Source organism: Heptranchias perlo, chromosome 15 (assembly GCF_035084215.1).
Source record: "Heptranchias perlo isolate sHepPer1 chromosome 15, sHepPer1.hap1, whole genome shotgun sequence".
In the NCBI taxonomy this organism is placed as follows: domain Eukaryota; kingdom Metazoa; phylum Chordata; class Chondrichthyes; order Hexanchiformes; family Hexanchidae; genus Heptranchias; species Heptranchias perlo.
This window is the reverse complement of record NC_090339.1, coordinates 14,889,747-14,914,305: the sequence shown is the minus strand read 5'-3', so window position 1 is coordinate 14,914,305 and position 24,559 is coordinate 14,889,747. Positions and strand designations below refer to the sequence as shown.

The following is a 24,559-nucleotide window of genomic DNA, read 5'->3' as shown; positions in this document are numbered from 1 at the left end:
TGTTTCGGGATCTTGTCTGCTTTCTTGCAGCTCTGTAAAAACTTGATGTCTGTGTCAATATGCGTGATCTTCTTGGAGATCCTCTCCACTGTGAGCTGGCAGTTTGTGGTGTCGATAGTAGCCATGATGTGGAGATGCCTTACATTTGCATGTCAAGATGGCAGGGCAGGTAGATAAGGTGGTTAAAAAGGCATAAGGGATACTTTCCTTTATTAGCTGAGGCATAGAATATAAGAGCAGGAAGGTTATGCCAGAACTGTATAAAACACTGGTCAGGCCACAGCTTGAGTATTGCGTACAGCTCTGGCCACCACGTTACAGGAAGGATGTAATTGCACTAGAAAGGGTACAGAAGAGATTTACGAGGATGTTGCCAGGACTGGAGAATTTTAGCTATGAGGAAAGATGGGATAGGCTGGGGCTGTTTTCTTTGGAACAGAGGAGGCTGAGGGGTGATTTAATTGAGATGTGCAAAATTATGAGGGGCCTATTTCCCTTAGCAGAGGGGTCAGTGACCAGGGGGCATAGATTTAAAGTGATTGGTAGAAGGATTAGAGGAGAGCTGAGGAAAAGTTTTTTCACCCAGAAGGTGGCGGGGGTCTGAAACTCACTGCCTGAAAGGGTGGTCGAGGCAGAATCCCTCATCACATTCAAAAAGTACCTGGATATGCACCTGAAGTGCCATAACCTACAAGGCTACAGATCAAGTGCTGGAAAGTAACATTAGGCTGGGTGGCTCATTTTCAGCCGGCGCAGATACAATGGGTCGAATGGCCTCCTCCTGTGCCATAAATATTCTATGATTCTATAATATAGGAGTTGCTGTGCACCTGTTTTTGCCCAGGTCCACATGGCACAAGCCTAATGTGGAGTAAATCTGTTTTTGTTTGAATGTACTACAACCTAAACTCGAAGTGGATGTCCCGCTCCACCAGTGTCATTTATTTTTATCCATTTGCCATCTAATTATCCTTGTACGCCCTGAGATTTCCAGATTAGTGCAGCTTTTCTCATGTCCACCAGGAACTCAATTCACTTGTAGCCAACAGCATGAAAGTTTCATCTGCACCAGGGCTGCATTCTAACCCAGGTCGCAGGCATGAAAGGATAGCATTCTAATTACTGCATTTCTTTCTCATAAATATTTATATTCAGTTAAAACCAAATGTAACAGAACATTCAATAGGTGGCATAGTATACTATTGAGCTATGGAAACTAGAAAAGATCTTGGCATATCTTAACTTGGACTTGCTATCCTTGGGATATAGAAAAGAGAAAGAATTTCGGTCAGAGTTCTTACTCATGGTTGCTTTCTGTTTGACCTCTGCTAGCAGCTTGCCCCTGAGTGGAAAAGACGAGACTGGATAAGTTCTGTTGTGGTGCTGCTCCACACTCATATACAGTTGATTTGTTTGAGCTGTTTGCTGTCCTAGATTAATGTTGATGTGAAATCTAGTCTTGAGATATATTTTAGATAAAATAGCATGGCATAATTTTTGAATGCAGAGTGGTAGATTTTAGACTATTTAAGGTGCAAACTGATGTGCACATGCTAACACAAAATTTACATTAGAAGCAGCAGTGTGTTCATCAAAAATAGTGTGTTCTGCTTTAAATAAAGATGAGATGAAGACTTCTTTTTGAATTGGCTGATACTTATTTTAAAAATGAACGATCGCTTGACTGAAAACATCACGGTATAACAAGACACAAAGCCAGATGAATGCTGCTATTACTGAAATTGTATCCCTGTTTTGGAAGAATTGAAACTAGATAGGAGTTGTGTTAGTATTAGCATTGGATATTACATGCTGGCCTATAGCTATTGCAAAGTCGGTGGAAGTGTCAACAGGAGTTTTACAAGATACTTAGCTTTCAGATGAAAGTTCCTCTGTATCTATAAATGTCTCAAAGGTGATCATATTGCAACCATACTTCAAATTAAAATTTCATTTCTTAATTTGGTATCCTTCACACGCCATAGGAATATACCTAGCTTGATGGATTCTTTGGAAACCATGCTAAGCAGGCGCATGAAAATTTTGCCATGTCATGATAGGCAGCATCTAAAGTGATCTCTGACTCTTATATAAAGACAGTGCCATTTTTTTTTCCCAGCTCAAGGTTCTTTGCTCCTTGTGTTTGATTTCCTGTTCCCAAAGTTTAGGACAAGTCTACCGAGTCTCTCCACAGGTACTACAGATACTAGATTATCAGATATTCTATTAACTAAATGGTCAGTCCAGGTTTTTGAATTCATTCTTTCAGGTTTCCTAAGCGTGTAAAGCATCAGCACTGAGCAACAAATCTCTAGAAATTATCTCGCTCAGGCTATTACTTTTCAGGATAAGCACACAAAACGAAAAACTGTGCTCCTTAGGCCTTGTGGTAATGCTAGGGAACAATTCTAGCGTCCTAGTGGGCCATAGAGAGAATACATAAAGTAGGCAAAAATGAATGAGCATTAGTATACAAGAGGCAAAAGCACATATTGGAACAGCTGAGCTATATTTTCTACATTATTCAGAACAGGACAAATCAACACAGTAAGCCTAAAATTCAGCCATACTCAGTTGAGTGCCGTTGATTACTCATTGGTGCCAACCAGTATTGAGGAAACATTGGCATTAGATTGTGAGAAAGATTTCAGTCGAAGCTAGGGATTAGGGTGTCTGTATTACTACCCTTCGTGCTGGGAGTTCACTGATAATGAAAGAGTCTTGGCTGTGATCGGTGCCAAGGATAGATTACATCTGATTCCACCAAGGTGACAATTATTCAGTAACATGGGATGCCCATCAGATAGTGATCTCATGGAGAAGATGAGTAGTCCACTTCTGCATGCATGAATCATTAAGGACTCCTTCTGAGAAAATCACAAACTACTTCCAGGGAGGAGGACTCCAGGAAACTGAGGCAAATCTGGCATTCTTCCCTAGGCATCATATCAGAACCATATGATCAGGTTTACTCCTTGAACAGGACAGTGAATTGAAATCAATAAATGGCATGACCCTGTCTGTAGCAGAGTAAGCATAAACCCCAAGGGTTCACTTTAGAATGCCCCATCTACATAGGAGCAATTAGTAACAGGACTCTGAGGAGAAAGAGAGAGAGGGTTACACCAAAGCCCTCATTACTCAGAAGCACTCTGTGAGTCAGTCAAAATCTAAATCCTGGAGTGCATCTGTCATAGACCATGTCAGGCACTTTTTTTTCCAGAATCTTTGTGGCTGCGCCCCTATGGACCATGGTCACAAAGGCCTCAGCAGATATTTAACCCTTATATAGACTGAGTATACAAAGTCCTCCATGACTGTTTTGCATATTAACAAGTTAGACTCTGTTATATTTCATGTCGTCTCCCAGCATGGGACAAGAAAGAAAAACCTTAAGCCTCTGGACCAAGAATTCAAGTAGATCAATGCAATCAGCGGATAATTTAGCAACAAAGGTCTAATCAGATTAGGATGTCATGTTACCAATCTGATTGGGTAGGATTTGTTCATAAAAGGGCCAAACCAGTTCAGGCAGTTTCTATAAGGGAGTTTGGGCCTTCTCAAAAGAAGTTGCTGTCCTTTATTGAGGACCATAGTCAGGCTGCTGCATGTAGCAGTCCACACCCCCGATTCAGCATATTGCTCCATGTGGCTTTGTTTAGCATTACTACTACTGGGAGCTACAGCAGCAGCTACCTAAAGCTATCTTTTGATGGGAAGGGTATTTTTAGGAAAAAAGTAGATAAAGTACTGGCATCAGGAGAGATCGTCACCCTGATCAGGAAACGGGTCATCCCCAAAAATTGTCCTGTGCTCGAAATCAGGATCCTAAACTGATTCCAAAAACAGAAGAAATTTAAGATGGTCACACAATCACACATTATTGAGGGAGTGTGCCCACTGAACTAGTTATTTGCTGTAGCCCTAAAAGATGTATAATTTCATTTCACTGTATGGAAATGCCAATGCAAGTGTGTTGGGTTCATAGCGCATCTCTGGACAAATATCAGCTCCTATAATTGTTCTTGAGGACAAAGTCTGTATCAGCCAGGAGACTGTATGGCCTCTACTTTTCTTGGACATGTTGGTTTTTGCATGTTTTTTCCATTTCTTCTGATCCCACAGACAGCAAATTTCTATACAAATGAAGCACTACAATTTTTTTAAGAAGTTAATATTTTTAGTGGTAAATGGTAGCTAAAGGAGTTACTTTGGCATTAATTTAATTGTTTGCCACTATAAACAAGGTATAACTGAGGTTCAAGAGTATTTATTGAAAGTAACATGCAATGTATATTTAGGTTTTGTTTGATTTTAGATATCTATTGTAAAACACTGCTGGCCTTAGCAGCAATTTATTGCAGAGGGAAAATCCTTAAATGAACTCGCATACTGAATATCTTGATCTTGATAGTCCAGTTATTTTGTAAATAGTACCAGTTATATAGCGAGGCTGTAATGAAATCTTTAAGTGGCAATGTTAATTCCTATGAAGGTCGAGCTCTGTGATAAACCTCACCTGAATGTGAAATTAGATAAAAGCTTTGAGGTAATTTCTTAGTATTTTTTTTAAAAAAGAACTCTTTATGGGTTTTGACACATTTTTGAAAATGTAGGGGATATGTGAGGATATTTGCAAAACACTATTGTAAAGCATCCCAATGTTGGCTTCTGTTATTTTTCAATATGTTTGGATAAAATTTGATATCTATATTATGCATTAAACAAACTAATGCATGTAAAATGGAGCAAGGAAAGAATACTGGAATAGAAAATACAAGGTTGCAGATTTCAACAGTTTTTCTGTAGTTCTAGCTAACAAAAAGGCTGCAAAAGCAGTTTGGAGAAGGGAGTAAGTGGTATGAATTTTTTTTTAAATTAAAAACTACAAATCCTGGAAATCAAGTAAAACCAGAAAATGCTGGAAATGCACAGCAGGTCATTCAGCATCTTTAAGAAAAGGCAGGTTATGATTTGTGTGTACCCATCATCTGAACTGAAGACTAAAAGATGATGAGACATTTCAGTAAGATTGGAAAAAGGGGAAGAGGGGAGACGATTAGCAGGTTTACCAAACACATGGATGGATTTAATAGATTGAATAAACTGCAAATACTTCATAGAAAACGCTTAGATATAAAGGATGTTCACTGAGGTGATGGAGGGACATAAAGGACAAAAGAGTGTGCAAATAGTGAAGGCTGAAAAGCTATGGGAGAGGCTCACAAAAAAAAAATGACAAAATTGGGTGATGGAGAATGGACATAGGGTGGGGGAAGCAAGCTGCCAATGCAGCAGATCTGAAATTAAAATGCAATATGCTGGCAAATCAAAAGAGAAACAGGGTCTTCAGTCCCCGCCAGACTGTGTTCTGTTCCAGGGCCTCCATCCCAAACATCAGCCTGCCTCCCCTCTCCCCAAATTCTCTCTTCTATATAGAATATGGAGGATATAGCTAAAGTCTGAAGTGAATATTCGAACCAGAGAGCTGCAGAATGCCCAGCAGTAAATAGGGTACTGTTCCTGAAGCTTGTTACAAAGAAAAAGAAAAAAACTGCAAATGCTGGATCAGTAGATTAAATCTACTGTAGACTGTTAACATGAAAGTCTACTTAGCTGTAAGGGTCCTATATGAAATAAATGTGGCCAGCCTCAACTCGACTTACTCCTCAGCACAGCCCACAGCACAATGCTGCCCCTTTATTGGCATTAGATGAAGAAAGAAAGAACTTGCATTTACGTGGTCAGGTTCACAACCGTAGGACGTTCCAAAGCACATCCGAGACAATGAAGTACTTTTTGCAGTGTAGTCACTATTGTAATGTAGGGAAACCAATTTGCGCACAGCAAGGTCCCACAAACAGCCATGAAATACATGATCAGATAATCTGTTTTAGTGATGTTGGTCAAGGGATAACTGTTGGCCAGGACATTAGGCGGTCTCCCCAGCTCTTCCTTAAATGGTGCCATGGGATCTTTACGTGTATCGCAGAGGGTTTACCGAAGTATCAGCCTAAATTATGTGGTCAAGTCCTGGAGTGGGGTTTGAACTTACGACCTTCTGACTCAGATGAAAGTGCTACCACTGTGCTAGGGCTGACGACTTAACAGAATAATCAATGCCTCTGGATGTCGTAGTTTAGGTTCATTCCAGAGGGGGACCGTATCTAGGGCAAGCGATAATTTGTTATCGATTACAGCGCTCACAAACAGGATGACATACAAAATTGTGATGCTGTAGCAACAAATCGTGCTGTACACAGTAGTGTAGAAATTTACAGATGTTAAGGGTGCCAAATCACTTGCCCCAGCACAGTAGCAACTTGTGCAACTCGTGAGTGATTCAATCAGAATTACTTGTGGGGCAGACAGGCCCAGATCTTCAGATTCTCTTAAGTATACTGTAATGTGAAAAGATCTACCGACAGGAACACAGAGGAAAGAGGATTAGGCAGGGCCTCTTCCTGCCAGTGTCACAGCTTTCCCAGGATAGTTTTCATGCTAAAGTGAAACCCTCTGAAATATCACCACAGAGGGAATGTCCCTATGACATCAGTTGAATCACTACAGCAAGGGGAAGAATAACAGAGCAACTAAGGACATGTCTCCCAATCATTCACAATTATTTGTCAAAAATGTAAAGGGGGGAGAAAAAAAAATGCAGTTTGGAGATTCTGGGAAGTGCTCAATCACCATATTCATGAGGGAATTGGATACACACTTGGAGGAAAATATTAACTGCAAGAAAAGAGTAGTGAAATAGGATTAGAGAAATAGCTGTAATGTGGAGCTGATATAGGCATAATGAGCTGATTCAGTCATTCCACAAGATGACTCCTTGCAAATGGACTTGATTCTTCCTGATCTTGCCAGTCTAGATGATGGCATAGACTTACCCATTCTCAAAAGTGCAGAGCAGTGCATGAACATTGAGCTTTGATCCTTGTACCTTTTTGTTTTCATCAATCTGTGGTGAACTTCAGAGAAAAGGCTGTTATTATCCTGGTGCCATCACCATAGTACTTCTGATTTTATTTAGTAGTCGAGGCACTGAGATTTATTGCCTTTAGTATATATATGTTAACTTTGTGTATTTAATGTCAGTGTTACAAATGTAAGTACTGTGCAACTGATGCCTTCAAAAAAATTACCTGCAACAGTAAATTTTTTTGAAAACAGAAGTTTACATTTAGAAACATTGGTAGTATATGTATTTTGTTATAAATACATGTTGTGAAATTTAAAAGTTTAACTTTTCTTCCAGCAGGTCAGCAGATAAAGTAACATCACCAGGATCTCCCTACAGATGTCGGGTAAGCTGTGGTATTCAGTGAAGTTATTTTTAGTGTATCATTCTGGTATCTTTTTCCATTTGTGTTGGGGCCCCCTTCACCGTGGGTTGAAGTTGGAGCTGGGTCTTTTCCTGAGCTGCATGTGTACCTCCTCGTGGCTAAGATGACTTGGCCAAAGACCTTCCCTTCCTGTTGAGAAGTACCTGGCGTCTGCTGAATACCTTTCCTTCATACCCCATCCAAGATCAGGAAGAAATTACCCAAGTCTACTGGATCAGCAGTTAATGACTGCTGACTAATGACTACTAATGTGGTAACCTTCCTCTGCAGATCATAACAACTGAGCTTGTACTCAAGCTAGCTCATCAGTGAAGAGAATCACAGTTGTGAACTGCATCCTAATCTATGAACCATGCAAATTAACTACAAATTGATATTAAAATGAAAGCATTCTTCAGTTTCCAAGTTTGAATATTGACTATGCAAAATTTAAAAAATCCAAACATAATGTATGCTCACTCGGTTATGGTGTAAAACCAAATAAGAACATATAAAATAGGAGCAGGAGTAGGCTATACAGCCCCTCGAGCCTGCTCCACCATTCAATAAGATCATGGCTGATCTTTGATCTCTACTCCACTTTCCCTCCCGATCCCCATATCCCTTGATTCCCTCAGAGTACAAAAATTTATCGATCTCAGCCTTGAATATACTCAATGACTGAGCATCCACAGCCCTCTGGGGTAGAGAATTCCAAAGACACTCAAGCTTCTGAGTGAAGAAATTTCTCCTCATCTCAGTCCTAAATGGCCTACCCCTTATCCTGAGACTATGCCTCCTAGTTTTAGACTCTCCAGCCAGGGAAACAACTTCTCATCATCTATCCTGTCAAGCCCTCTCAGAATCTTTTATGTACTTATGTCGTCAATGTACTTATCAGTTTCAAAATTGCTCCATGGAACAATTCTGTGGAGCAGAACCATGTCCATATTACATTCATTGTACTTTTAGTTAAATGATTCCAAAAAAGATTTTAAGATTTTGAACAATGTACTCACATTTGCAAGGAGATCGGTAACGATTAATGACTGCTGACGTGTTTGTGGCAGACTTTTTCTCCAGTTCAAAATGAAGTTTTAGTCAAACTAGTTAATCTCCAGTGGTGTTGCTGATGGGTGGGTGGTCTGGGTTCAGATGTTTAGCTGCTAACCTGGCCTGGCCCTTAAGACCACTATACAAGTACGCCCTGGGGAAGTGGTCTAAATAGGTCCCAATAACTGTTTGGTGAGGGAAGTTTGCTAATTGCCAGCTCCAGGCTAGAGCACACCTTTCTCTATTTTTGACACTCTGAATTGTGTGACATCTGCAGTATAGTGGACACTCAAAAATTTTATATAAATAGATGTTTTGGATAAATTATTTTTACTTTTATTTATTTTCCACTTTACTTTGAGCAGAGGCTCCAACTCCATGGGCAGCAATCCTGTTCAGTGTTTTGATTGTATATTCTCTTTGTTATTAGGCCACTGCTCCTTGTAAAGAGTTTGTGTTGTTGATTAAAGTTGGAAAATAAACACAGTCAAAATGTTTACTGAAATCAGACCACAAAGCTTTTGTAGTAGTTTGTAATATGGTTTGATGATATTTACAATTTCTGTGTATTACTGTGTTTCTGAAAATTTTACTGTCAATTTGCATAATTTTATATATTTCTATAACTATTGGCCTAAAGCTTTTCTGCATACATTACAGTCTACAGGTTTTTCTGGTGAAGTTGAAAAAAAAACAGATGTGTCTAATACAGAACGGAAATGCACTGAGACACAGCAACATGTAAAGTGGCGTCATGAAGAAAGGCGACATATTAAACAGATCAGAAAGGATCACATGAAGGTATCTGAAGAATTTCTGCTAGTCGCTTGAATAATATACGTTTCTAAAACACTGAATGAGGTTGTGGGTTTAAGTCCTACTCCAGAACTTAGGTGCTCCATCATTTGAGATAGTGTTCTTCGGATAAGATATAAAACTGAAACCCGTCTGAATGCTCCAGTGGTTCTGAAAGATACGTACTGTTCAAAGATAATTGGCGATTCTCCCTTGGCCAACATTTGTCCCTCAAATAATACCACTGTTAGGTGTTTTCTTCAACAGTTGTTAACAAACCCAAGTTGGTCTGTTATCACACCCATATGTGGGAGGGCTATTTTAAAACCTCTTTCACATTCCTGGACAAAGCTCAAGAAGAAACATTATCGTTTAGGCTATCCTGCTCTTGTCTCTAGGCTCCAGCCTTTTGTGTCTCACTCTAATTTTTCAACACTTGTGATCAGTGCATCTTTGAACTTTCCTCCTGGGTGCAAATACGGTGTCCTTTACACTTTTCCTTCCCCCTATACACTCAACCTTGATTTAGTAAAAATGGGGTTGAGCTGCCGGTGCCAGCAGTTCAGAGGTTGGCCATGCCAAATTTCGCAACATGAGTCACCCCCTATAATTTGAATAGGCTATTGGCATATCAAAAGCTTGGCTTGTAGCACATTTGGCTGGGACGCATAAAATCCAGTGATGCAACACCCGTTAAAGGGCTGAAGCTCACCGATAGAGGAAGTTGTGGTAATGAGGGAAAAAAATGGACTTTATGTTCAGTGGTACAGCAGAGACCTGTGGGCAACGCTGCTTCCCTTTGATTCTGAAGAGATGGAGGTCCTATCACAGGAGGTGCACCAGATGAGAATGGCCCTATTGGGCCTAAAAAACACCCTCTAGTGAAAAGTACAGATAAGCTGCATGGAAGGAGATCACTGACCAAGTCGTTGCAGTTACCCAGGTCTCTTGTTTCTGGCTGCAAATTAGGAAGAAGATTTTTGGTATCAGGAGGACAGTGAAGATGTGAGGTCCTCACTTTTATGCATATTTCTTGTGGGGCTCATCAAGCATAATGAACCTAAGTTGTGAACCATCACACTCTCATTGAGGTACCATTTACAGAATTGTACTCAACCATTGCCCTTTTGTACACACATTTCAAAGTACCAAATCCAAACTTTTGCAGGTGGCTCCCAGCCCAAGGCACTCCTTTGCTGGTGGGTTTCTCAGTAGGGTCAGCAGCCATAGATGCAGAGGTTAGCCCTGTTCTCCTATCCATTCAGTGTTTCTTTTCCTTCAAAGAGTTGGGCATTGTAGACTGCCACATAATGAAGGCATCATGGCTACTTCCTGGATAACTGTTAGTCACGTGCCTAATGACATTTGTGGTCAGATGGATGCCTTCTATGATGCATGCACTCAAGTGAACCCTGCCATCTGGTGAAAGTTTTGCTCTGTGCCCTTTTCACAGGGAGCAAAAGTGCTGATGGTGTTGTCCCTTATGTTGCAAGCACAACATTCAATACATGCTTGAGGTTTCCTGTTATGGCTTGGAAGGATCTGGATGTTGCAGTAACCTTCAGTCCTATGGGAAGAGCTATCCATGTTCCAAATGTTGTCTGCAGGCCTTCTTGCAGCAGACAGTACAAATGCGTTGCAGCCTACCTTCTGCAGCAGAGGCATCGATGATATCTCCTCTGTTATGTCCAGGGATATGTAGTGATGTCTGCAAACATGATACTAGGGTAATGACGTGCAGATAAAATGACTGTTATGATTGAACCTACATTTGTTGTCCCCTCGTGAACTCATCTTCCTCACCCAAATCATGCAGCACGATCAAAACCTCCAAAGGAATTTGAACCCTTATCCCTTAAATGGCAATAACCAATAATAATATAAAGTACTGGTAGAGAAAAAAATGTAGAAGTGGCAAACTACCCACCAAACCAAATTATACATGGAGGCAAATATATAGAGGAGGGAGGAGGAGGAGTGGGGGGGGGGGGGGCAAAGAGGGGAAGAGAGGAAGAGGAGTTGGAAGAACCCAGCAATGGCGAGGGAAGAGATTGGGGCTTGGTAAGGTGGGGAGATCACTGATCGCAGCAGCTAGGAGAGGCCACAGGCTTCCTTGAGGGTCTGGGGGGAAGCAGTTCTGCTTCTCCTGGCCCACAGCACTCACCTTATGACGACAGCTCTCGACTCCATTTCGAGCCCTGGGAAACCCAGCTGGCGTCTATTAAATTTAAATCAGGCTCCCAATTGCACTGTGGGAGCATGATTTAAATATGATAATAAAGTGTCCTGTGTCTCCAACACAGGACAGACGCATGCCACACAACTCACTGCTGTAAAAATGGCGGCAGGTGCATACTCAGCGGGTTGGGGACGCGACCCCCAATTTTTAATTTTTAACCCGACCCCCTCCTGCCTGTGATGGGGGAGTTGATATCTTGGCCCTTATCTCCCTCAGTTTTCTTGCCTCTACAATATTCAGATTTTTAAAAACCAAACTTATGTCACCTAGTCACTACTTCCTGAATTATTTTGTCTTTTTTACTGTTTTCAACTGTGAACAGTGAGCCTTCTGCTTCCCCCTTTGCCCTTAGTTTCTTGAAGAAAATATTTAAAGTCATTTGTAAAGAAATAGTGTCAATCCATGGAGATTTCTTGAACTTTGTACACAACATAAAGATTCTTGCCCCAGCTTTTCAGCTAAGTACTGTTTTATTGGAAGATTTAATATTTTTATAAAACAACTGGAAATCAAACATTTGAAGAGTTGGGATAAACTCTGAGATCCCTTTTGATTTTTCTGTTTTTTTTTTACTGTTTTTGTTAAACTGATTGGGAGCAAGGTCTTGAATGAATTACTGATCACAAATGGTGGCTCCCTGCTTAAGTGACCAGAGAAACCTTTATTTTTAAAGTATAAAATGGCATGTCAGTCCAAGGGCTATGTGCTTTAATTTTTAACCTGTCAATCATGTATCTGTATATATGTCTCTAAAATGTTGCTGGCATTATGTATTGAAGGTCCCTTTTGCTGCCTAGCTGGCATGTTTAAGAAAAAAATGCTTTTATCTGGTGTTTTATCAAATCTGCAATTTGCCATATTGTTAAAATGAATCATAGACTCTTACAACACAGAAGGAGGCCATTCAGCCCATCATGCCAGTGCCTGTTCTTTGAAAGAGCTATCCAATTAGTCCCACCCCTCTGCTTTTTCCCCATAGCCCTGCAATTTTATCCCCTTCATGTATTTATACAATTCCCTTTTGAAAGTTACTATTGAATCTGCTACCACCACCCTTTCAGGTAGTGCACTCCAGCTCATCATAACTTGCTGCGTAAAAAAAATTCTCCTCATCTCATCTCTGACTCTTTTGCCAATTACCTTAAATCTGTGTCCTCTGGTAACTGACCCTTCTGCCAGTGGAAACAGTTTCTCCCAAAACCTTTTGTGATTTCGAACACCTCTATTAAATCTCCCCTTAATCTTCTCTGCTCTAAGGGGGACAATCCCAGCTTCTCTAATCTCTCCACGTAACTAAAGTCCCTCATCCCTGGTACCATTCTAGTAAATTTTCTCTACACCCTCTCCAAGGCCTTGACATCCTTCCTAAAGTGTGGTGCCCAGAATTAGACACAGTACTCCAGCTGAAGTCTAACCAGTGCTTTGTAAAGGTTTAGTGTAACTTCCTTGCTTTTGTACTCTCTGCCTCTATTTATACAGCCAGTATTTTTTTGAACAGCCTTATCTACTTGCCCTGCCACCTTCAAAGATTTCCTTATATAAATCCCTAAGTGTCTCTGTTCTTGCACCCCCTTTAAAATTGTACCATTTGGTTTATATTGCCTATCCACATTCTTCCTTCCAAAATGCATCACTTCACACTTCTCTGAATTAAATTTCATCTGCTATGTATCTGCCCCTTTCACCAGTCTGTCTATGTCCTCCTGAAGTCTGCTACTATCCTTTTCACTGTTTACCACTTAAATATGGCAGAACTCTTTGTTTTCCATTTCTATATAAATTTCACATACAAATTGAATATTACCACCATCTCACACTCGTTGATATTGACCCACCATAGCCTAACTCAGTCCAAGTTAAGTCTATCTTGGTCTTTGGCTAATACGAAGTCTCAGTTCAGAATTGGATTTGAATATCGAGGATCAAGTTCCTTGTATTGCATGACTAAGTGTGAACTCTGCTCCAAGCTTGACATAAGGGCTCATTTGACTATCTTGGCTACAGGGATGTTTCTGCCTGTGCACGGGTTCTGATTTGGCACAGAAGTACTTCTCTACCAAATCAAATGAGGAATTCTGTGATAGCAAGGACTGTTCCTAGGAATGCCCTGAAAAGATTCACTGCCAGAGCCATGTTCCACATCGACTTTCATAGACAGGCAAAAGGATTCAGGATCCACGATTTTGCCCAATATTTGTGTTTGACTGTGACTCTGGTATTGACCAGAGCATCTAAGTTTCTAACCAGCAGTCCAGCAAATTTATCACCTCTGCTGCCACTGCTACTGGTTTTGTCCAAAGCAGTCCCTTTTAAGAGCACCAATACCACGTGATAGGCTGTGCTTCATTCTGCCCTAATACAGTCACTTGCAAAGTTTGCAACCAAAGAACATCAGATTTTGACTCAATGGGCAAGAACGGGAATGCATCCCAACGTTAGTCAACCTCCTGGGCTGTCAACTTTGTAAGACTCCTGCTACATTACTGTGCATACTGTTCCTTATATACTATACACTTTGAATGATGTATGCATTATCATGCAAAAAAAATTGTAATTAATAAAATGTAGCTTTCTGTCTAAACTTACCTTGTAATCTGTCGAGCCTTTTTTCCTCTGGCAGCTAAAATCTTCAAAAAAGAATAAAGAGGAATTTGAATATGAAAATGAGGTATGTATATTTAACTTGTTAAAAAAATTCTTAACAGTAGATTTTTTTCCAAATAGCTAGAAATGTTTTGAAGTATGTTAGCCTTGATCTTTTATGTTATTATTGTGAAATTAAGTGGTTTTTAGATTATATATTCAATTTGACTTCAAAAAGTTCAATTTAATGATTGGTTGCTGTTCCTGTTGCTTTCATGAGCAATGAATTTGTAGGTATGAATTACATCAATCTTCATTAGCTTTGCACTCTTAACTGTTAACATTTTGATATATGAATTGCTTTTATGATGTGTGAGATGGTTAACAGCAGATTCACTAGATTCCTTTGAATCCAAAACAGCGCAAGAGCTTTTTAGTCATAAATCACACCAAGCCAGAATAGAGTTTAACCTCCAAATCTCAACTAGTTTTATAATGCAGTGCAGGTGGTATCCCTTTGGGTCTTCACAGGGAGTGCACTGTGCTGGTATTGGAGAGAATTTCTGTCATTAACTTAGATCATTGAGACATGGGAAGAGTGGTTCCTTTTTAGATGAAGTTCTAATTATGGGCCTTAGAGCAGTTGCCACTAAATTTAATTTGCCACCATCTTAAGGAAACTGCTTCAATTGCATCTGTCTGATCAATGGTCTGTCATACATAAGCATGCTAACTCTGTTTTCACAATCCTAACCCGAGATACAGCTTATACTACGCAGTGAGTTCAGGTGGATATAGTATATTTACAATGCTTTGGCTCGAAAGGATCACACTGTTGACACTCTGTGAATTCTGGTACATCATGCCCTAGATTATATTTAGAAGAGTAATTATGAGAAAAAAGTACTCGCTGAGATCTGCTTTTTAAAAATTAAACCTTACAATAACTGACCCACTTGTTTAGTGCATTGAGGGCCTAGTTCAAAGAACTGCCTCAACTCCCCTTCAAACTGAGTAACTTTTTCAGTGCCCCTGAGGACATAGTAGTGCTGAACATTTATTTTAGACAGACTATGGATTGCAGAAAAATTGTCACGGAGCTGCATTACACCTGCCTTGTGCATCTTCATTTGGCCAATAAAGTACCAATGGCCTCAACTGTGGAGAAATTTATGACAAGATTGCCTTTCCAATTGAAATGTGGCAGTGTGGAAGCAAGAAAGTACAAAGGTTGAGGCAGTATATATTAAAAAAAAAATTAGTTCTAGTAATTAGAATCGTAGAATGGTTACAGCACAGAAGGAGGCCATTCGGCCCATCGAGCCCCTGCCGGCTTTGTAAGAGCAATCCAGTTAGTCCCATTCCCCTGTTCTTACCTCGTAGCTCTGCAGATTTTTTCCCTTCAAGTATTTATCCAATTCCTTTTTGAAAGCCAAGATTAAATTTGCTTCCAGCAGCACATTCCAGATCATAACTATTCGCTGTGTAAAAAAGTTTTTCCTCATGTCACTTTTGTTTCTTTTGCTAAGCACCTTAAATCTGTGTCCTCTGGTTCTCGACCCTTCCACCAATGCGAACAATTTATCTTTATTTACTGTATCTAAACCCTTCATGTTTTTGAACACTTAAATCAAATCTCCTCTCAATCTTCTCTGCTCAAAGGAGAACAACCCCAGCTTCTCTAGTCTATCCACCTAACTCAAGTCCCTCATCCATGTAACCATTCTAGTAAATCTTTTCTGCACCCTCTCTAAGGCCTTCACGTCCTTCCTAAAGTGTGGTGCCCAGAATTGGACACAGTACTCCAGTTGTGGCCGAACCAGTGTTTATAAAGTTCAACATAACTGCCTTGCTTTTGTACTCTGTGCCTCTATTTATAAAGCCCAGAATCCCATATGCTTTTTTAATCGATTTCTCAACCTGCCCTGCCACCATCAAAGATTTGTGCACGTATACCCCCAGGTCTCTCTGTTCCTGCACCCCCCTCCCCCTTTAGAATTATACCATTTAGTTTATATTGCCTCTCCTCATTCTTCCTGCCAAAATATATCACTTCACACTTCTCTGTATTAAATTTCATCTGCCATGTGTCCGCCCATTTAACCAGCCTGTCTATGTCCTCTTGAAGTCTATTACTATCCTCCTCCCTGTTTACTACACTTAAATTTTGTGTCATCTGCCAATTTAGAAATTGTGCCCTGTACGTCCAAGTCATTAATATATATCAAAAAAGCAGCGGTCCTACTACCTACTCCTGGAGAACGCCACTGTATACCTTCCTCAGTCCAAAAAACAACTGTTCACCACTATTCTCTTTCCTGTCACTTAGCCAATTTCGTATCCATGTTGCCTCTGCCCCTTTTATTCCATAGGCTTGTCAGCAAAATTAAAGCCCATTATGTGGCACTTTATCAAATGTCTTTTGAAAGTCCATATACACAACATCAACTGCATTGCCCTCATCAACACTCTCTGTCACCACATCAAAAAACTCAATCAAGTTAGTTAAACACTATTTGCCCTTAACAGATCCGTGCTGGCTTTCTTTTATTAGTCCACACTTGTCCAAGTGACTCTTAATTTTGTTCCGGATTATCATTTCTAAAAGCTTCCCCACCACCAAGGTTAAACTGACCGACCTGTATTTACCAGGTTTATCCTTGCACCTTTTTTTGAACAAGGGTGTAACATTTGCTGTTCTCCAGTCCTCTGGCGCAACCCCCATATCTAAGGAGGATTGGAAGATTATGGCCAGTACCTCTGCAATTTCCATCCTTACTTCTCTCAGCAACCTAGGAAACATCCCATCTGGATCGGGTGACTTATCTACTTTAAGTACAATTGTAAACAATTTTACAACACCAAGTTATAGTCCAGCAATTTTATTTTAAATTCACAAGCTTTCGGAGATTTTCTCCTTCCTCAGGCAAATGTTTAAGTACAGCCAACCTTTCTAGTACCTCTATCAATTTTTAGCCCATCCAGTACCTCAACTATCTCTCTTACTGTGACTTTGGCAGCATCTTCTTCCTTGGTAAAGACAGATGCAAAGTACTCATTTAGTACCTCAGCCATGCCCTCTGCCTTCCTGCATAGACCTCCGTTTTGGTCCCTAATCAACCCCACCCCTCCTCTTTCTACCTGTTTACTATTTACATGGATTTTGGGATTCTCTTTTATGTTGGCCGTCAGTCTATTCTTTATACTCTCTCTTTGCCCCTCTTATTTTCTTTTTCACTTCTCTACTTTCTATATTCAGCCTGGTTCCCATTTGTATTATCAACCTGACATCTGTCATATACCCCCTTTTTCTGCTTCATCTTACTCTGTATCTCTTTCATCATCCAGGGAGCTCTGGCTTTGGTTGCCCTACCTTTCCCCCTCGTGGGAATGTACCTACACTGCACCCGAACCATCTCTTTAAAGTCTGCCCATTGTTCGATTACAGTTTTGCCTGCCAATCTTTGATTCCAATTTACCTAGGCCAGATCAGTCCTTAACTCACTGAAATTGGCCCTCCTCCAATTAAGCATTTTTACTCTAGATTGCTCCTTGTGCTTTTCCATAACTAATCTAAACCTTATGATCATTGTTCCCCCACTGACACTTGCTCCACTTGACCCACTTCATTCCCTGGAACTAGATCCAGCAATGCCTCCTTCCTCGTTGGGCCGGAAACATACTGATAAGAAAGTTCTCCTGAACACACTTCAGTATTTCTTCCCCCTCTTTGCCCTTTACACTATTATTATCCCAGTCTATATTAGGATAGTTGAAGTCCCCCATTATCACTGCTCTATAGTTCTTGAACCTCTCTGTAATTTCCCTGCAAATTTGCTCCTCTATATCCTTCCACATAGAAACATAGAAAATAGGAGCAGGAGTAGGCCATTCGGCCCTTCGAGCCTACTCTGCCATTCAATATGATCATGGCTGATCCTCTATCTCAATACCATATTCCCACTCTCTCCCCATATCCCTTGATGCCTTTTGTGTCTAGAAATCTATCTAGCTCCATCTTAATTATATTCAGTGACTTGGCCTCCACAGCCTTCTGTGGTAGAGAATTCTACAGGTTCCCTACCCTCAGTGAAGAAATTTTTCCTCATCTCAGTCCTAAATGTCCTACCCCATATCCTGAGACTGTGACCCCTCGTTCTGGACCCCCCAGCCAGGGGAAACATCCTCCCTGCATCCAGTCTGTGTAGCCCTGTCAGAATTTTATATGTTTCAATGAGATCCCCTCTCATTCTTCTAAACTCGAGTGAATACAGGCCGAGTCGACCCAGTCTCTCCTCATACGACAGTCCTGCCATCCCAGGAATCAGTCTGGTGAACCTTCGCTGCACTCCCTCCATGGCAAGTATATCCTTTTTTACGTAAGGAAACCAAAACTGCACACTATACTCCAGGTGTGGTCTCACCAAGGCCATGTATAACTGCAGTAAGACATCCTTGCTCCTATACTCACATCCTCTTGCAATGAAGGCCAACATACCATTTGCCTTCCTAACTGCTTGCTGCATCTGCATATTTGCTTTCTGGTGTACAAGAACACCCAGGTCCCTTTGTACATCAACATTTCCCAATCTATCACCATTTAAATAATACTTTGCCTTTCTATTTTTCCTTCCAAAGTGGATAACTTCACATTTATCCACATTATATTGCATCTGCCATGTATTTGCCCACTCACTCAACTTGTCCAAATCGCCTTGAAGCCTCTTTGCATCCTCCTCACGACTCACGATCCCAATTAGTTTTGTGTCGTCAGCAAACTTGGAAATATTACATTTGATTCCCTCATCCAAATCGTTGATATATATTGTGAATAACTGGGGCCCAAGCACTGATCCCTGCGGTACCCCACTAGTCACTGCCTGCCACCCTGAAAAAGACCCAATTATTCCTACTCACTGTTTCCTGTCTGTCAACCAATTTTCAATCCATGCCAGTATATTACCCCCAATCCCATGTGCTTTAATTTTGTACATTCATTTCATATGTGGGACTTTATCAAAGGCCTTCTGAAAATCCAAATAAACCACATCCAAATAGTTGGTGGCCTATAGACTACCCCCAGTAGTGTAATAGCACCTCTATTGTTTCTTAACTGTAACCAAATAGATTCTGCCCTTGACCCCTTAAGGACATCCTCTCTCTCCACCACTGCAATATTCTCCTTAATCAATACTGCCGCCCTTACCTCTTTTTTCCTTCCCTATCTTTCCTGAACACCTTGTATCCAGGGATATTTAGTACCCAAACCTGACCTTTTTTGAGCCAGGTCTCCGTTATCGCCATGACATCATATCCCCATGTGGCTATTAGCGCCTGCAGCTCACCAACTTTATTTACCATGCTTTGTGCGTTAACACACATGCACTCTAAACCTATCTTAGACCTTTTCTTTTCTCTCTCCGTCTGATCCCACCTAATACCGTACTGTTTCTTACTCTAGTGCCATCTGTCTCTCCCAATCCTTTGTGCACCTTGTTTCTCCTTTCTAATGCTACATCCTGGTGTCCATTCCCCTGCCAAATTAGTTTAAACCCTCCCCCACAGCTCTAGTGAACCTTCCCGCGAGGGCATTGGTCCCAGCTCTGTTGAGGTGCAACTCATCAGTCTTAAACCTGTCCTTCCTGCCCCAGAACTGATCCCAATGCCCCAAGAATCTGAAGCCATCCCTCTTGCACCATGTCTCCAGCCCCCATTAACCTGCCTTAGCTTCCTATTTCTGTACTCGCTGGCATGTGGCACTAGGAGTAATCCAGAGATTACTACCTTTGAGGTCCTGCTTTTTAACTTCTTCCCTAGCTTTGACTGCAGGACTCTCATCCCTTTTCTTTCCTATGTCGTTGGTACCCACATGGACCATGACTTCTGGCTGTTCGCTTTCCCCCCCGCAAAATATTCTGCACCCTCTCCATGATGTCCTTTACCCTGGCTATATGGAGGCAACACACCATGTGGGACTCACGTCAGCAGTCACAGAAATGCCTGTTTGTCCCTATGACTACTGCATTCTATACTTCACAGTACAGTCCTTTGCCCCAGGGTGCCATGCTCAGGACAGCACATCTTTGAGGTGTCGTCACCTTCACTGGTATTCGGAGCTGAATGCCGGTTTGACTGTTACGCACCCAGAAGATTCCTGCCTCTTTCTACCCTTTCGGATGGCCACCCACTTGCTATCCTGAACTCTCTGTGGCTGCGGGGGGACCACCTCCTGGAGCGTACGACCCAGGAAACCCTCAGCTTGAGCAACTGGAGGCATTTCCTGCACATGTGGCCCTCCAGGATGCACGAAGCGTTCTTAAGTTTCCACATGGTGCAGGAATTACAGGCAATGGGTCTCAGTTGCCCGTCCATTGCATTTAGAAACCTTTGTTTTCTAAACGTCGTTTGGATACTCTTATTAATTTACTTACTGTTTACTTACCCTGATTAACCTACCCTTTTACTCCAGGTCTCAGAGCTCCTCCACACTATTCACTGTGTCGTCACTGTTTTGTCACTCTGTTAGTGAATGGGAAAGGGCTCCTCCCCTGGTGCTCGGCACCACTTCTCTCGACTCTGCTCCCACCTTTGTACTGATACCTGGGGCTCCTCCCCTGGTTTTTTTTTTGCTTTTTTTAAACTTAGCACCTGCTTCTCCTCTACACCTAATTCCCACTCTTACTAAATTCTCAAATTACCACTCTGTTCACAATCCACTCTTCACAATGCGCTCTTGCAGCGGTTCAAGAAAGCAGCTCACTACCACCTTCTCGAGGGCAATTAGGGATGGGCAATAAATGCTGGCCTTGCCAGTGACGCCCACATCCCATGAACGAATAAAAAAAAAAACTGTGCTTCAGCAGATAACCTACGTTATACACCTTTTGAGAACAGCAGTAACAACTGTTCAAGCAGCTTCCAGCTCACAGTAATTACCCTCTATTCAGGCAATCACTTACAACTGATTGACTTCCATTTTGGAGCTACCACTGCAGAAACGCTCTTGTTCCAGCTTAGAATCATCATGATTAAAAAAAAACTTGCAGGAAAACAAATGTGATTATTCAGCAGCAAAAAATCATCCTTTACTGGGTTTATTTGGTAATAAATTCGGCAAACTTTAACTATTGACCAAAACTCTGCATGTGTTAGGCAGATAATTTAGTGCCTTCCAACACAGACTTGGGGCAGCCCTCCCAGTAGCCCTTTAAGATATTTTACTCATCCTGAGATCAGATGAACAGGGATCCCATTGAACTGCAAATGGAGCTAGCAGTATATTTTGCTGCGTTTATCTTTGCATATTTTGAAAGATGTTAGTTTATAACTTACTAAAATACCATTTAAAGTAATTTATCAAGCAAATTAGTCCTGTCAGACATTTAATTATCTAAAGACTTGGTCACCCTCGAGCAAGATAAGATGAACTATAATGGAAACCTCTTTACTGTTAATGAATTTGATTGCAAACATATTGTGAGCACTTTGGCATTGAAAATCTTATTTTGCTGAAGAGTTAATGTCAGAATTATTTTTGTACAAAACGTTAGGGGTGTTTGATATTTCTACTGTAACTAATGAGAAGAAAGTTAACGGTGACTTAATTAACTAATTGTCTTTCATATGGTTCTTCGTCCCAATAGAAAATGAAGGCACTGACTGAGCAATTTGTTTCTTTTTCATGTCTTCCCCCGCCCCAGGCACATAGCCAATATGTATATTAGCAGCTCCTGATGCAAAGAGAGGCATGAAATGGCAGATCTCGAGAGAGAAAGGAAATATGTTAAAACAAAGCTATTTCCTGTCTGTTACCTCAAGTTTTTCTTGTATGTTATATTAATGGAGGAATAATTTGTATTGAAAGTACTATCTGTAGCCTTTCCTCCATTTAATAATTTATCCTATTGTATTCACTTCTGTTTTCACTCCTACAGCCAGATAATGAAACTGCACTCATGCCTTCACCACCTTCTGTTCAGATCATACCTTCATCTCCTCCTGTCCAGATCATACCCAGTGTATCATATGAGGTATTGATACTGCATTTACTTGTTCTTCATATCATTAGCTTTCTAACTCTTTCACATCCTTTTATTAAGATGCTTAGCTTACAGAGTAAATTCACCGATCCTGCACTTCCAATGGGATCAGCGGACTTACCTTGTATGTACAGCTCTCTTAGAATTTTGTTTTTGTCATGGCTTTGAAACAGCTTATGATTGAGAAGTTCATCATATTTGTTTTACATGCTGCTTTTTAGTATGTGATGTAAACAAGAAATGTATTAGAAAGAATAAAAGCTAATGCTATATCTGTATTGTCTCTACCCCTCCCAAAGTTGTAGTCCTGCCTCCTGTGTAGTATTCATTGGCTCAGGTAAAGGGCAAATGACTTGCTCTCTGGTCTGGAACAATGCTGCTCTGTAACGAACAACTTTGTGAGTGAAAGTGGCTCAGGATCATTCACCCAATTTGTTAGATTCCCTCCCTTCCCCCATGGAAATACAGTACCACTACTTAGCTGAGAAACACAGGGTCAAATCAAGAATGCAAAACCATATTCTACCATTCTGGGTGATGCATCAAACCAGCTACCTGCTACACCACTTCAACCCCCACAATTGGACTATTAGACAAATGTCCACTGTCTTGCTGAGGTATTGCAAAAAATAGTATTTATTTGTTTGACTATTGCAAACTATTATACATCAATTGAAGTCAAATTTAAAATGAATGCCCTCGAGTTCCTCTGATGGTTCAGTGTGTTTATCATCATACAGATTTGGAAGATCCCAGATTTGATCCCCACTCTTCGCTAGATGATCTCAATTGGTGTGGTGAGGAGGAAATCACAATTGGCCTCTACACCTCTGGACTAGGGAGGGGGAAATCAAGTGTTCTTGCTCCTGGTTGCTATTTTGCTGTGTGTGTGTGTGTGTGTGTGTGTGTGTGTATGTGTATATAGAGGTGTGATGCTCACTACAGTTGAATAGCCACCTGACAGTTACTGGTGCATGTGAATAATGCACACTTGAATGGGGTACTGTACATTTGAAAATAAATTATGGAGCGCAAATAGAAATAACAGATAAAATTACTTTTTTTGAATTGCTGACATTTTACTTTCTGGAATTGAAGCTTTGACAGAGGAATAAAGGGCTTGTCTCCTAGTTAAAAATACAGCTTTTTATCACAGGAGGATGAAAGACCTATTGGCTTCTCCACCCAACCTTCATCAGTACCTTTTGGTCTCAAGCCTAGATCTGGTAAGTCATCTGGTTATTTCCTCTGAATCTGGTCTCCTTTTCATATGTAGTTAATCTACACAATGTGATTTTACGGGTAATTTTGATAAGTTAGTAAATGGGTTTATCACTATCATTTGACTTCAGAGATACGAAGATTAATTGTTCATAGCTCAGTTTCACAAAAATAAGGCGCATATCTAATACGATCTCGAACATATTGTAAACCTGCAGCCTGTTGTTACCTCTGTGGTCAGATTCATAGCTGACACGCAAAGATGCTAAAGATACACCTTCAAACAAAATGCCTCCAAATAGAGAACAACTGCAAATCTATTTAAGAAAGTTTGTGAATCTCTGACTTGAAATTAAAACTGGTGTATTTATGACTCTTATCAGAAAGGAAATCTATCTTTCTATAACCGCCTGCTACTTTCTAGAGTCCAGAAGCTGACTTGCAACTTTTGGGTTGGATTCAAATAGTATATAGTTTCTTCATATATACAAATGGCTTTATTATCACAAATGGCAAGATACACAGAATGAAGAAATATTCTAGTATTCAGACATTGGAATGCACTTAGATTCTTTTACATGTGAAAAGTGGAGGTAGATAGTGACTATTTTGAATTTTTAAAACATTTACAACAATTTATGGTGGGAAAACAGTTTGTGTTTGAACATGACATTTCACTATATTGAGAGTTTCACTAAGCTACTTAGCACTTCTGCCTGAGGTACTAGATGTACAATGGGCCAAATCTTCCTGGAAAAATAATAGCGTGTTAATGAGGCATGCCGTTATTAATGTGCAAATCGGTCAATAAATTCAGAGGATGAAGAGAGTCATGAGTTGCGAATTTCCAGAACTTGCTGGCGATTTACGCCGCTTCGCCATTTGCTTCGTGCAAACGGTATCTTGCCCTTAGCCTCCCCATTATTTATAAGAACTTGTTGGATTTGCACATTAATTGCCCATTAAACTTGCCGCAGAAAGTTAGGGCTCAAATTAATAGCGTAAGTACCCCTTTAACTACATCATTGTTAATGCAACGCTATTCGGAACACAGCATTCAATTGAAGCCTGGCCAGCACTCTGTATAGCTGTAGTAGTACTTTCATAAGAAATAGGAGCAGGAGTAGGCCATACGGCCCCTCGAGCCTGCTCCGCCGTTCAGTAAGATCATGGCTGATCTTCGACCTCAACACCACCTTCCAGCCTGTTCCCCATATCCCTTGATTTCCCCTAGAGTCCAAAATCTATCTATCTCAGCCTTGAATATACTCAACAACTCAGCATCCACAGCCCTCTAG

General features: G+C 40.7%; 1 protein-coding gene across 1 annotated transcript in view; it reads left to right on the top strand.

Annotated features, from left to right (window-relative positions):
* The window catches only part of lrch2 (leucine-rich repeats and calponin homology (CH) domain containing 2), a 144,893-nt gene that overhangs the window by 105,943 nt on the left and 14,391 nt on the right, over positions 1-24,559 (top strand). Inside the window, exons 13-17 of the mRNA XM_067996862.1 lie at positions 7,265-7,313; positions 9,045-9,185; positions 14,039-14,086; positions 21,936-22,031; positions 23,197-23,266. Of these exons, the coding sequence (XP_067852963.1) occupies positions 7,265-7,313; positions 9,045-9,185; positions 14,039-14,086; positions 21,936-22,031; positions 23,197-23,266 (404 nt within the window). The remainder of the gene's footprint in view (positions 1-7,264; positions 7,314-9,044; positions 9,186-14,038; positions 14,087-21,935; positions 22,032-23,196; positions 23,267-24,559) is intronic.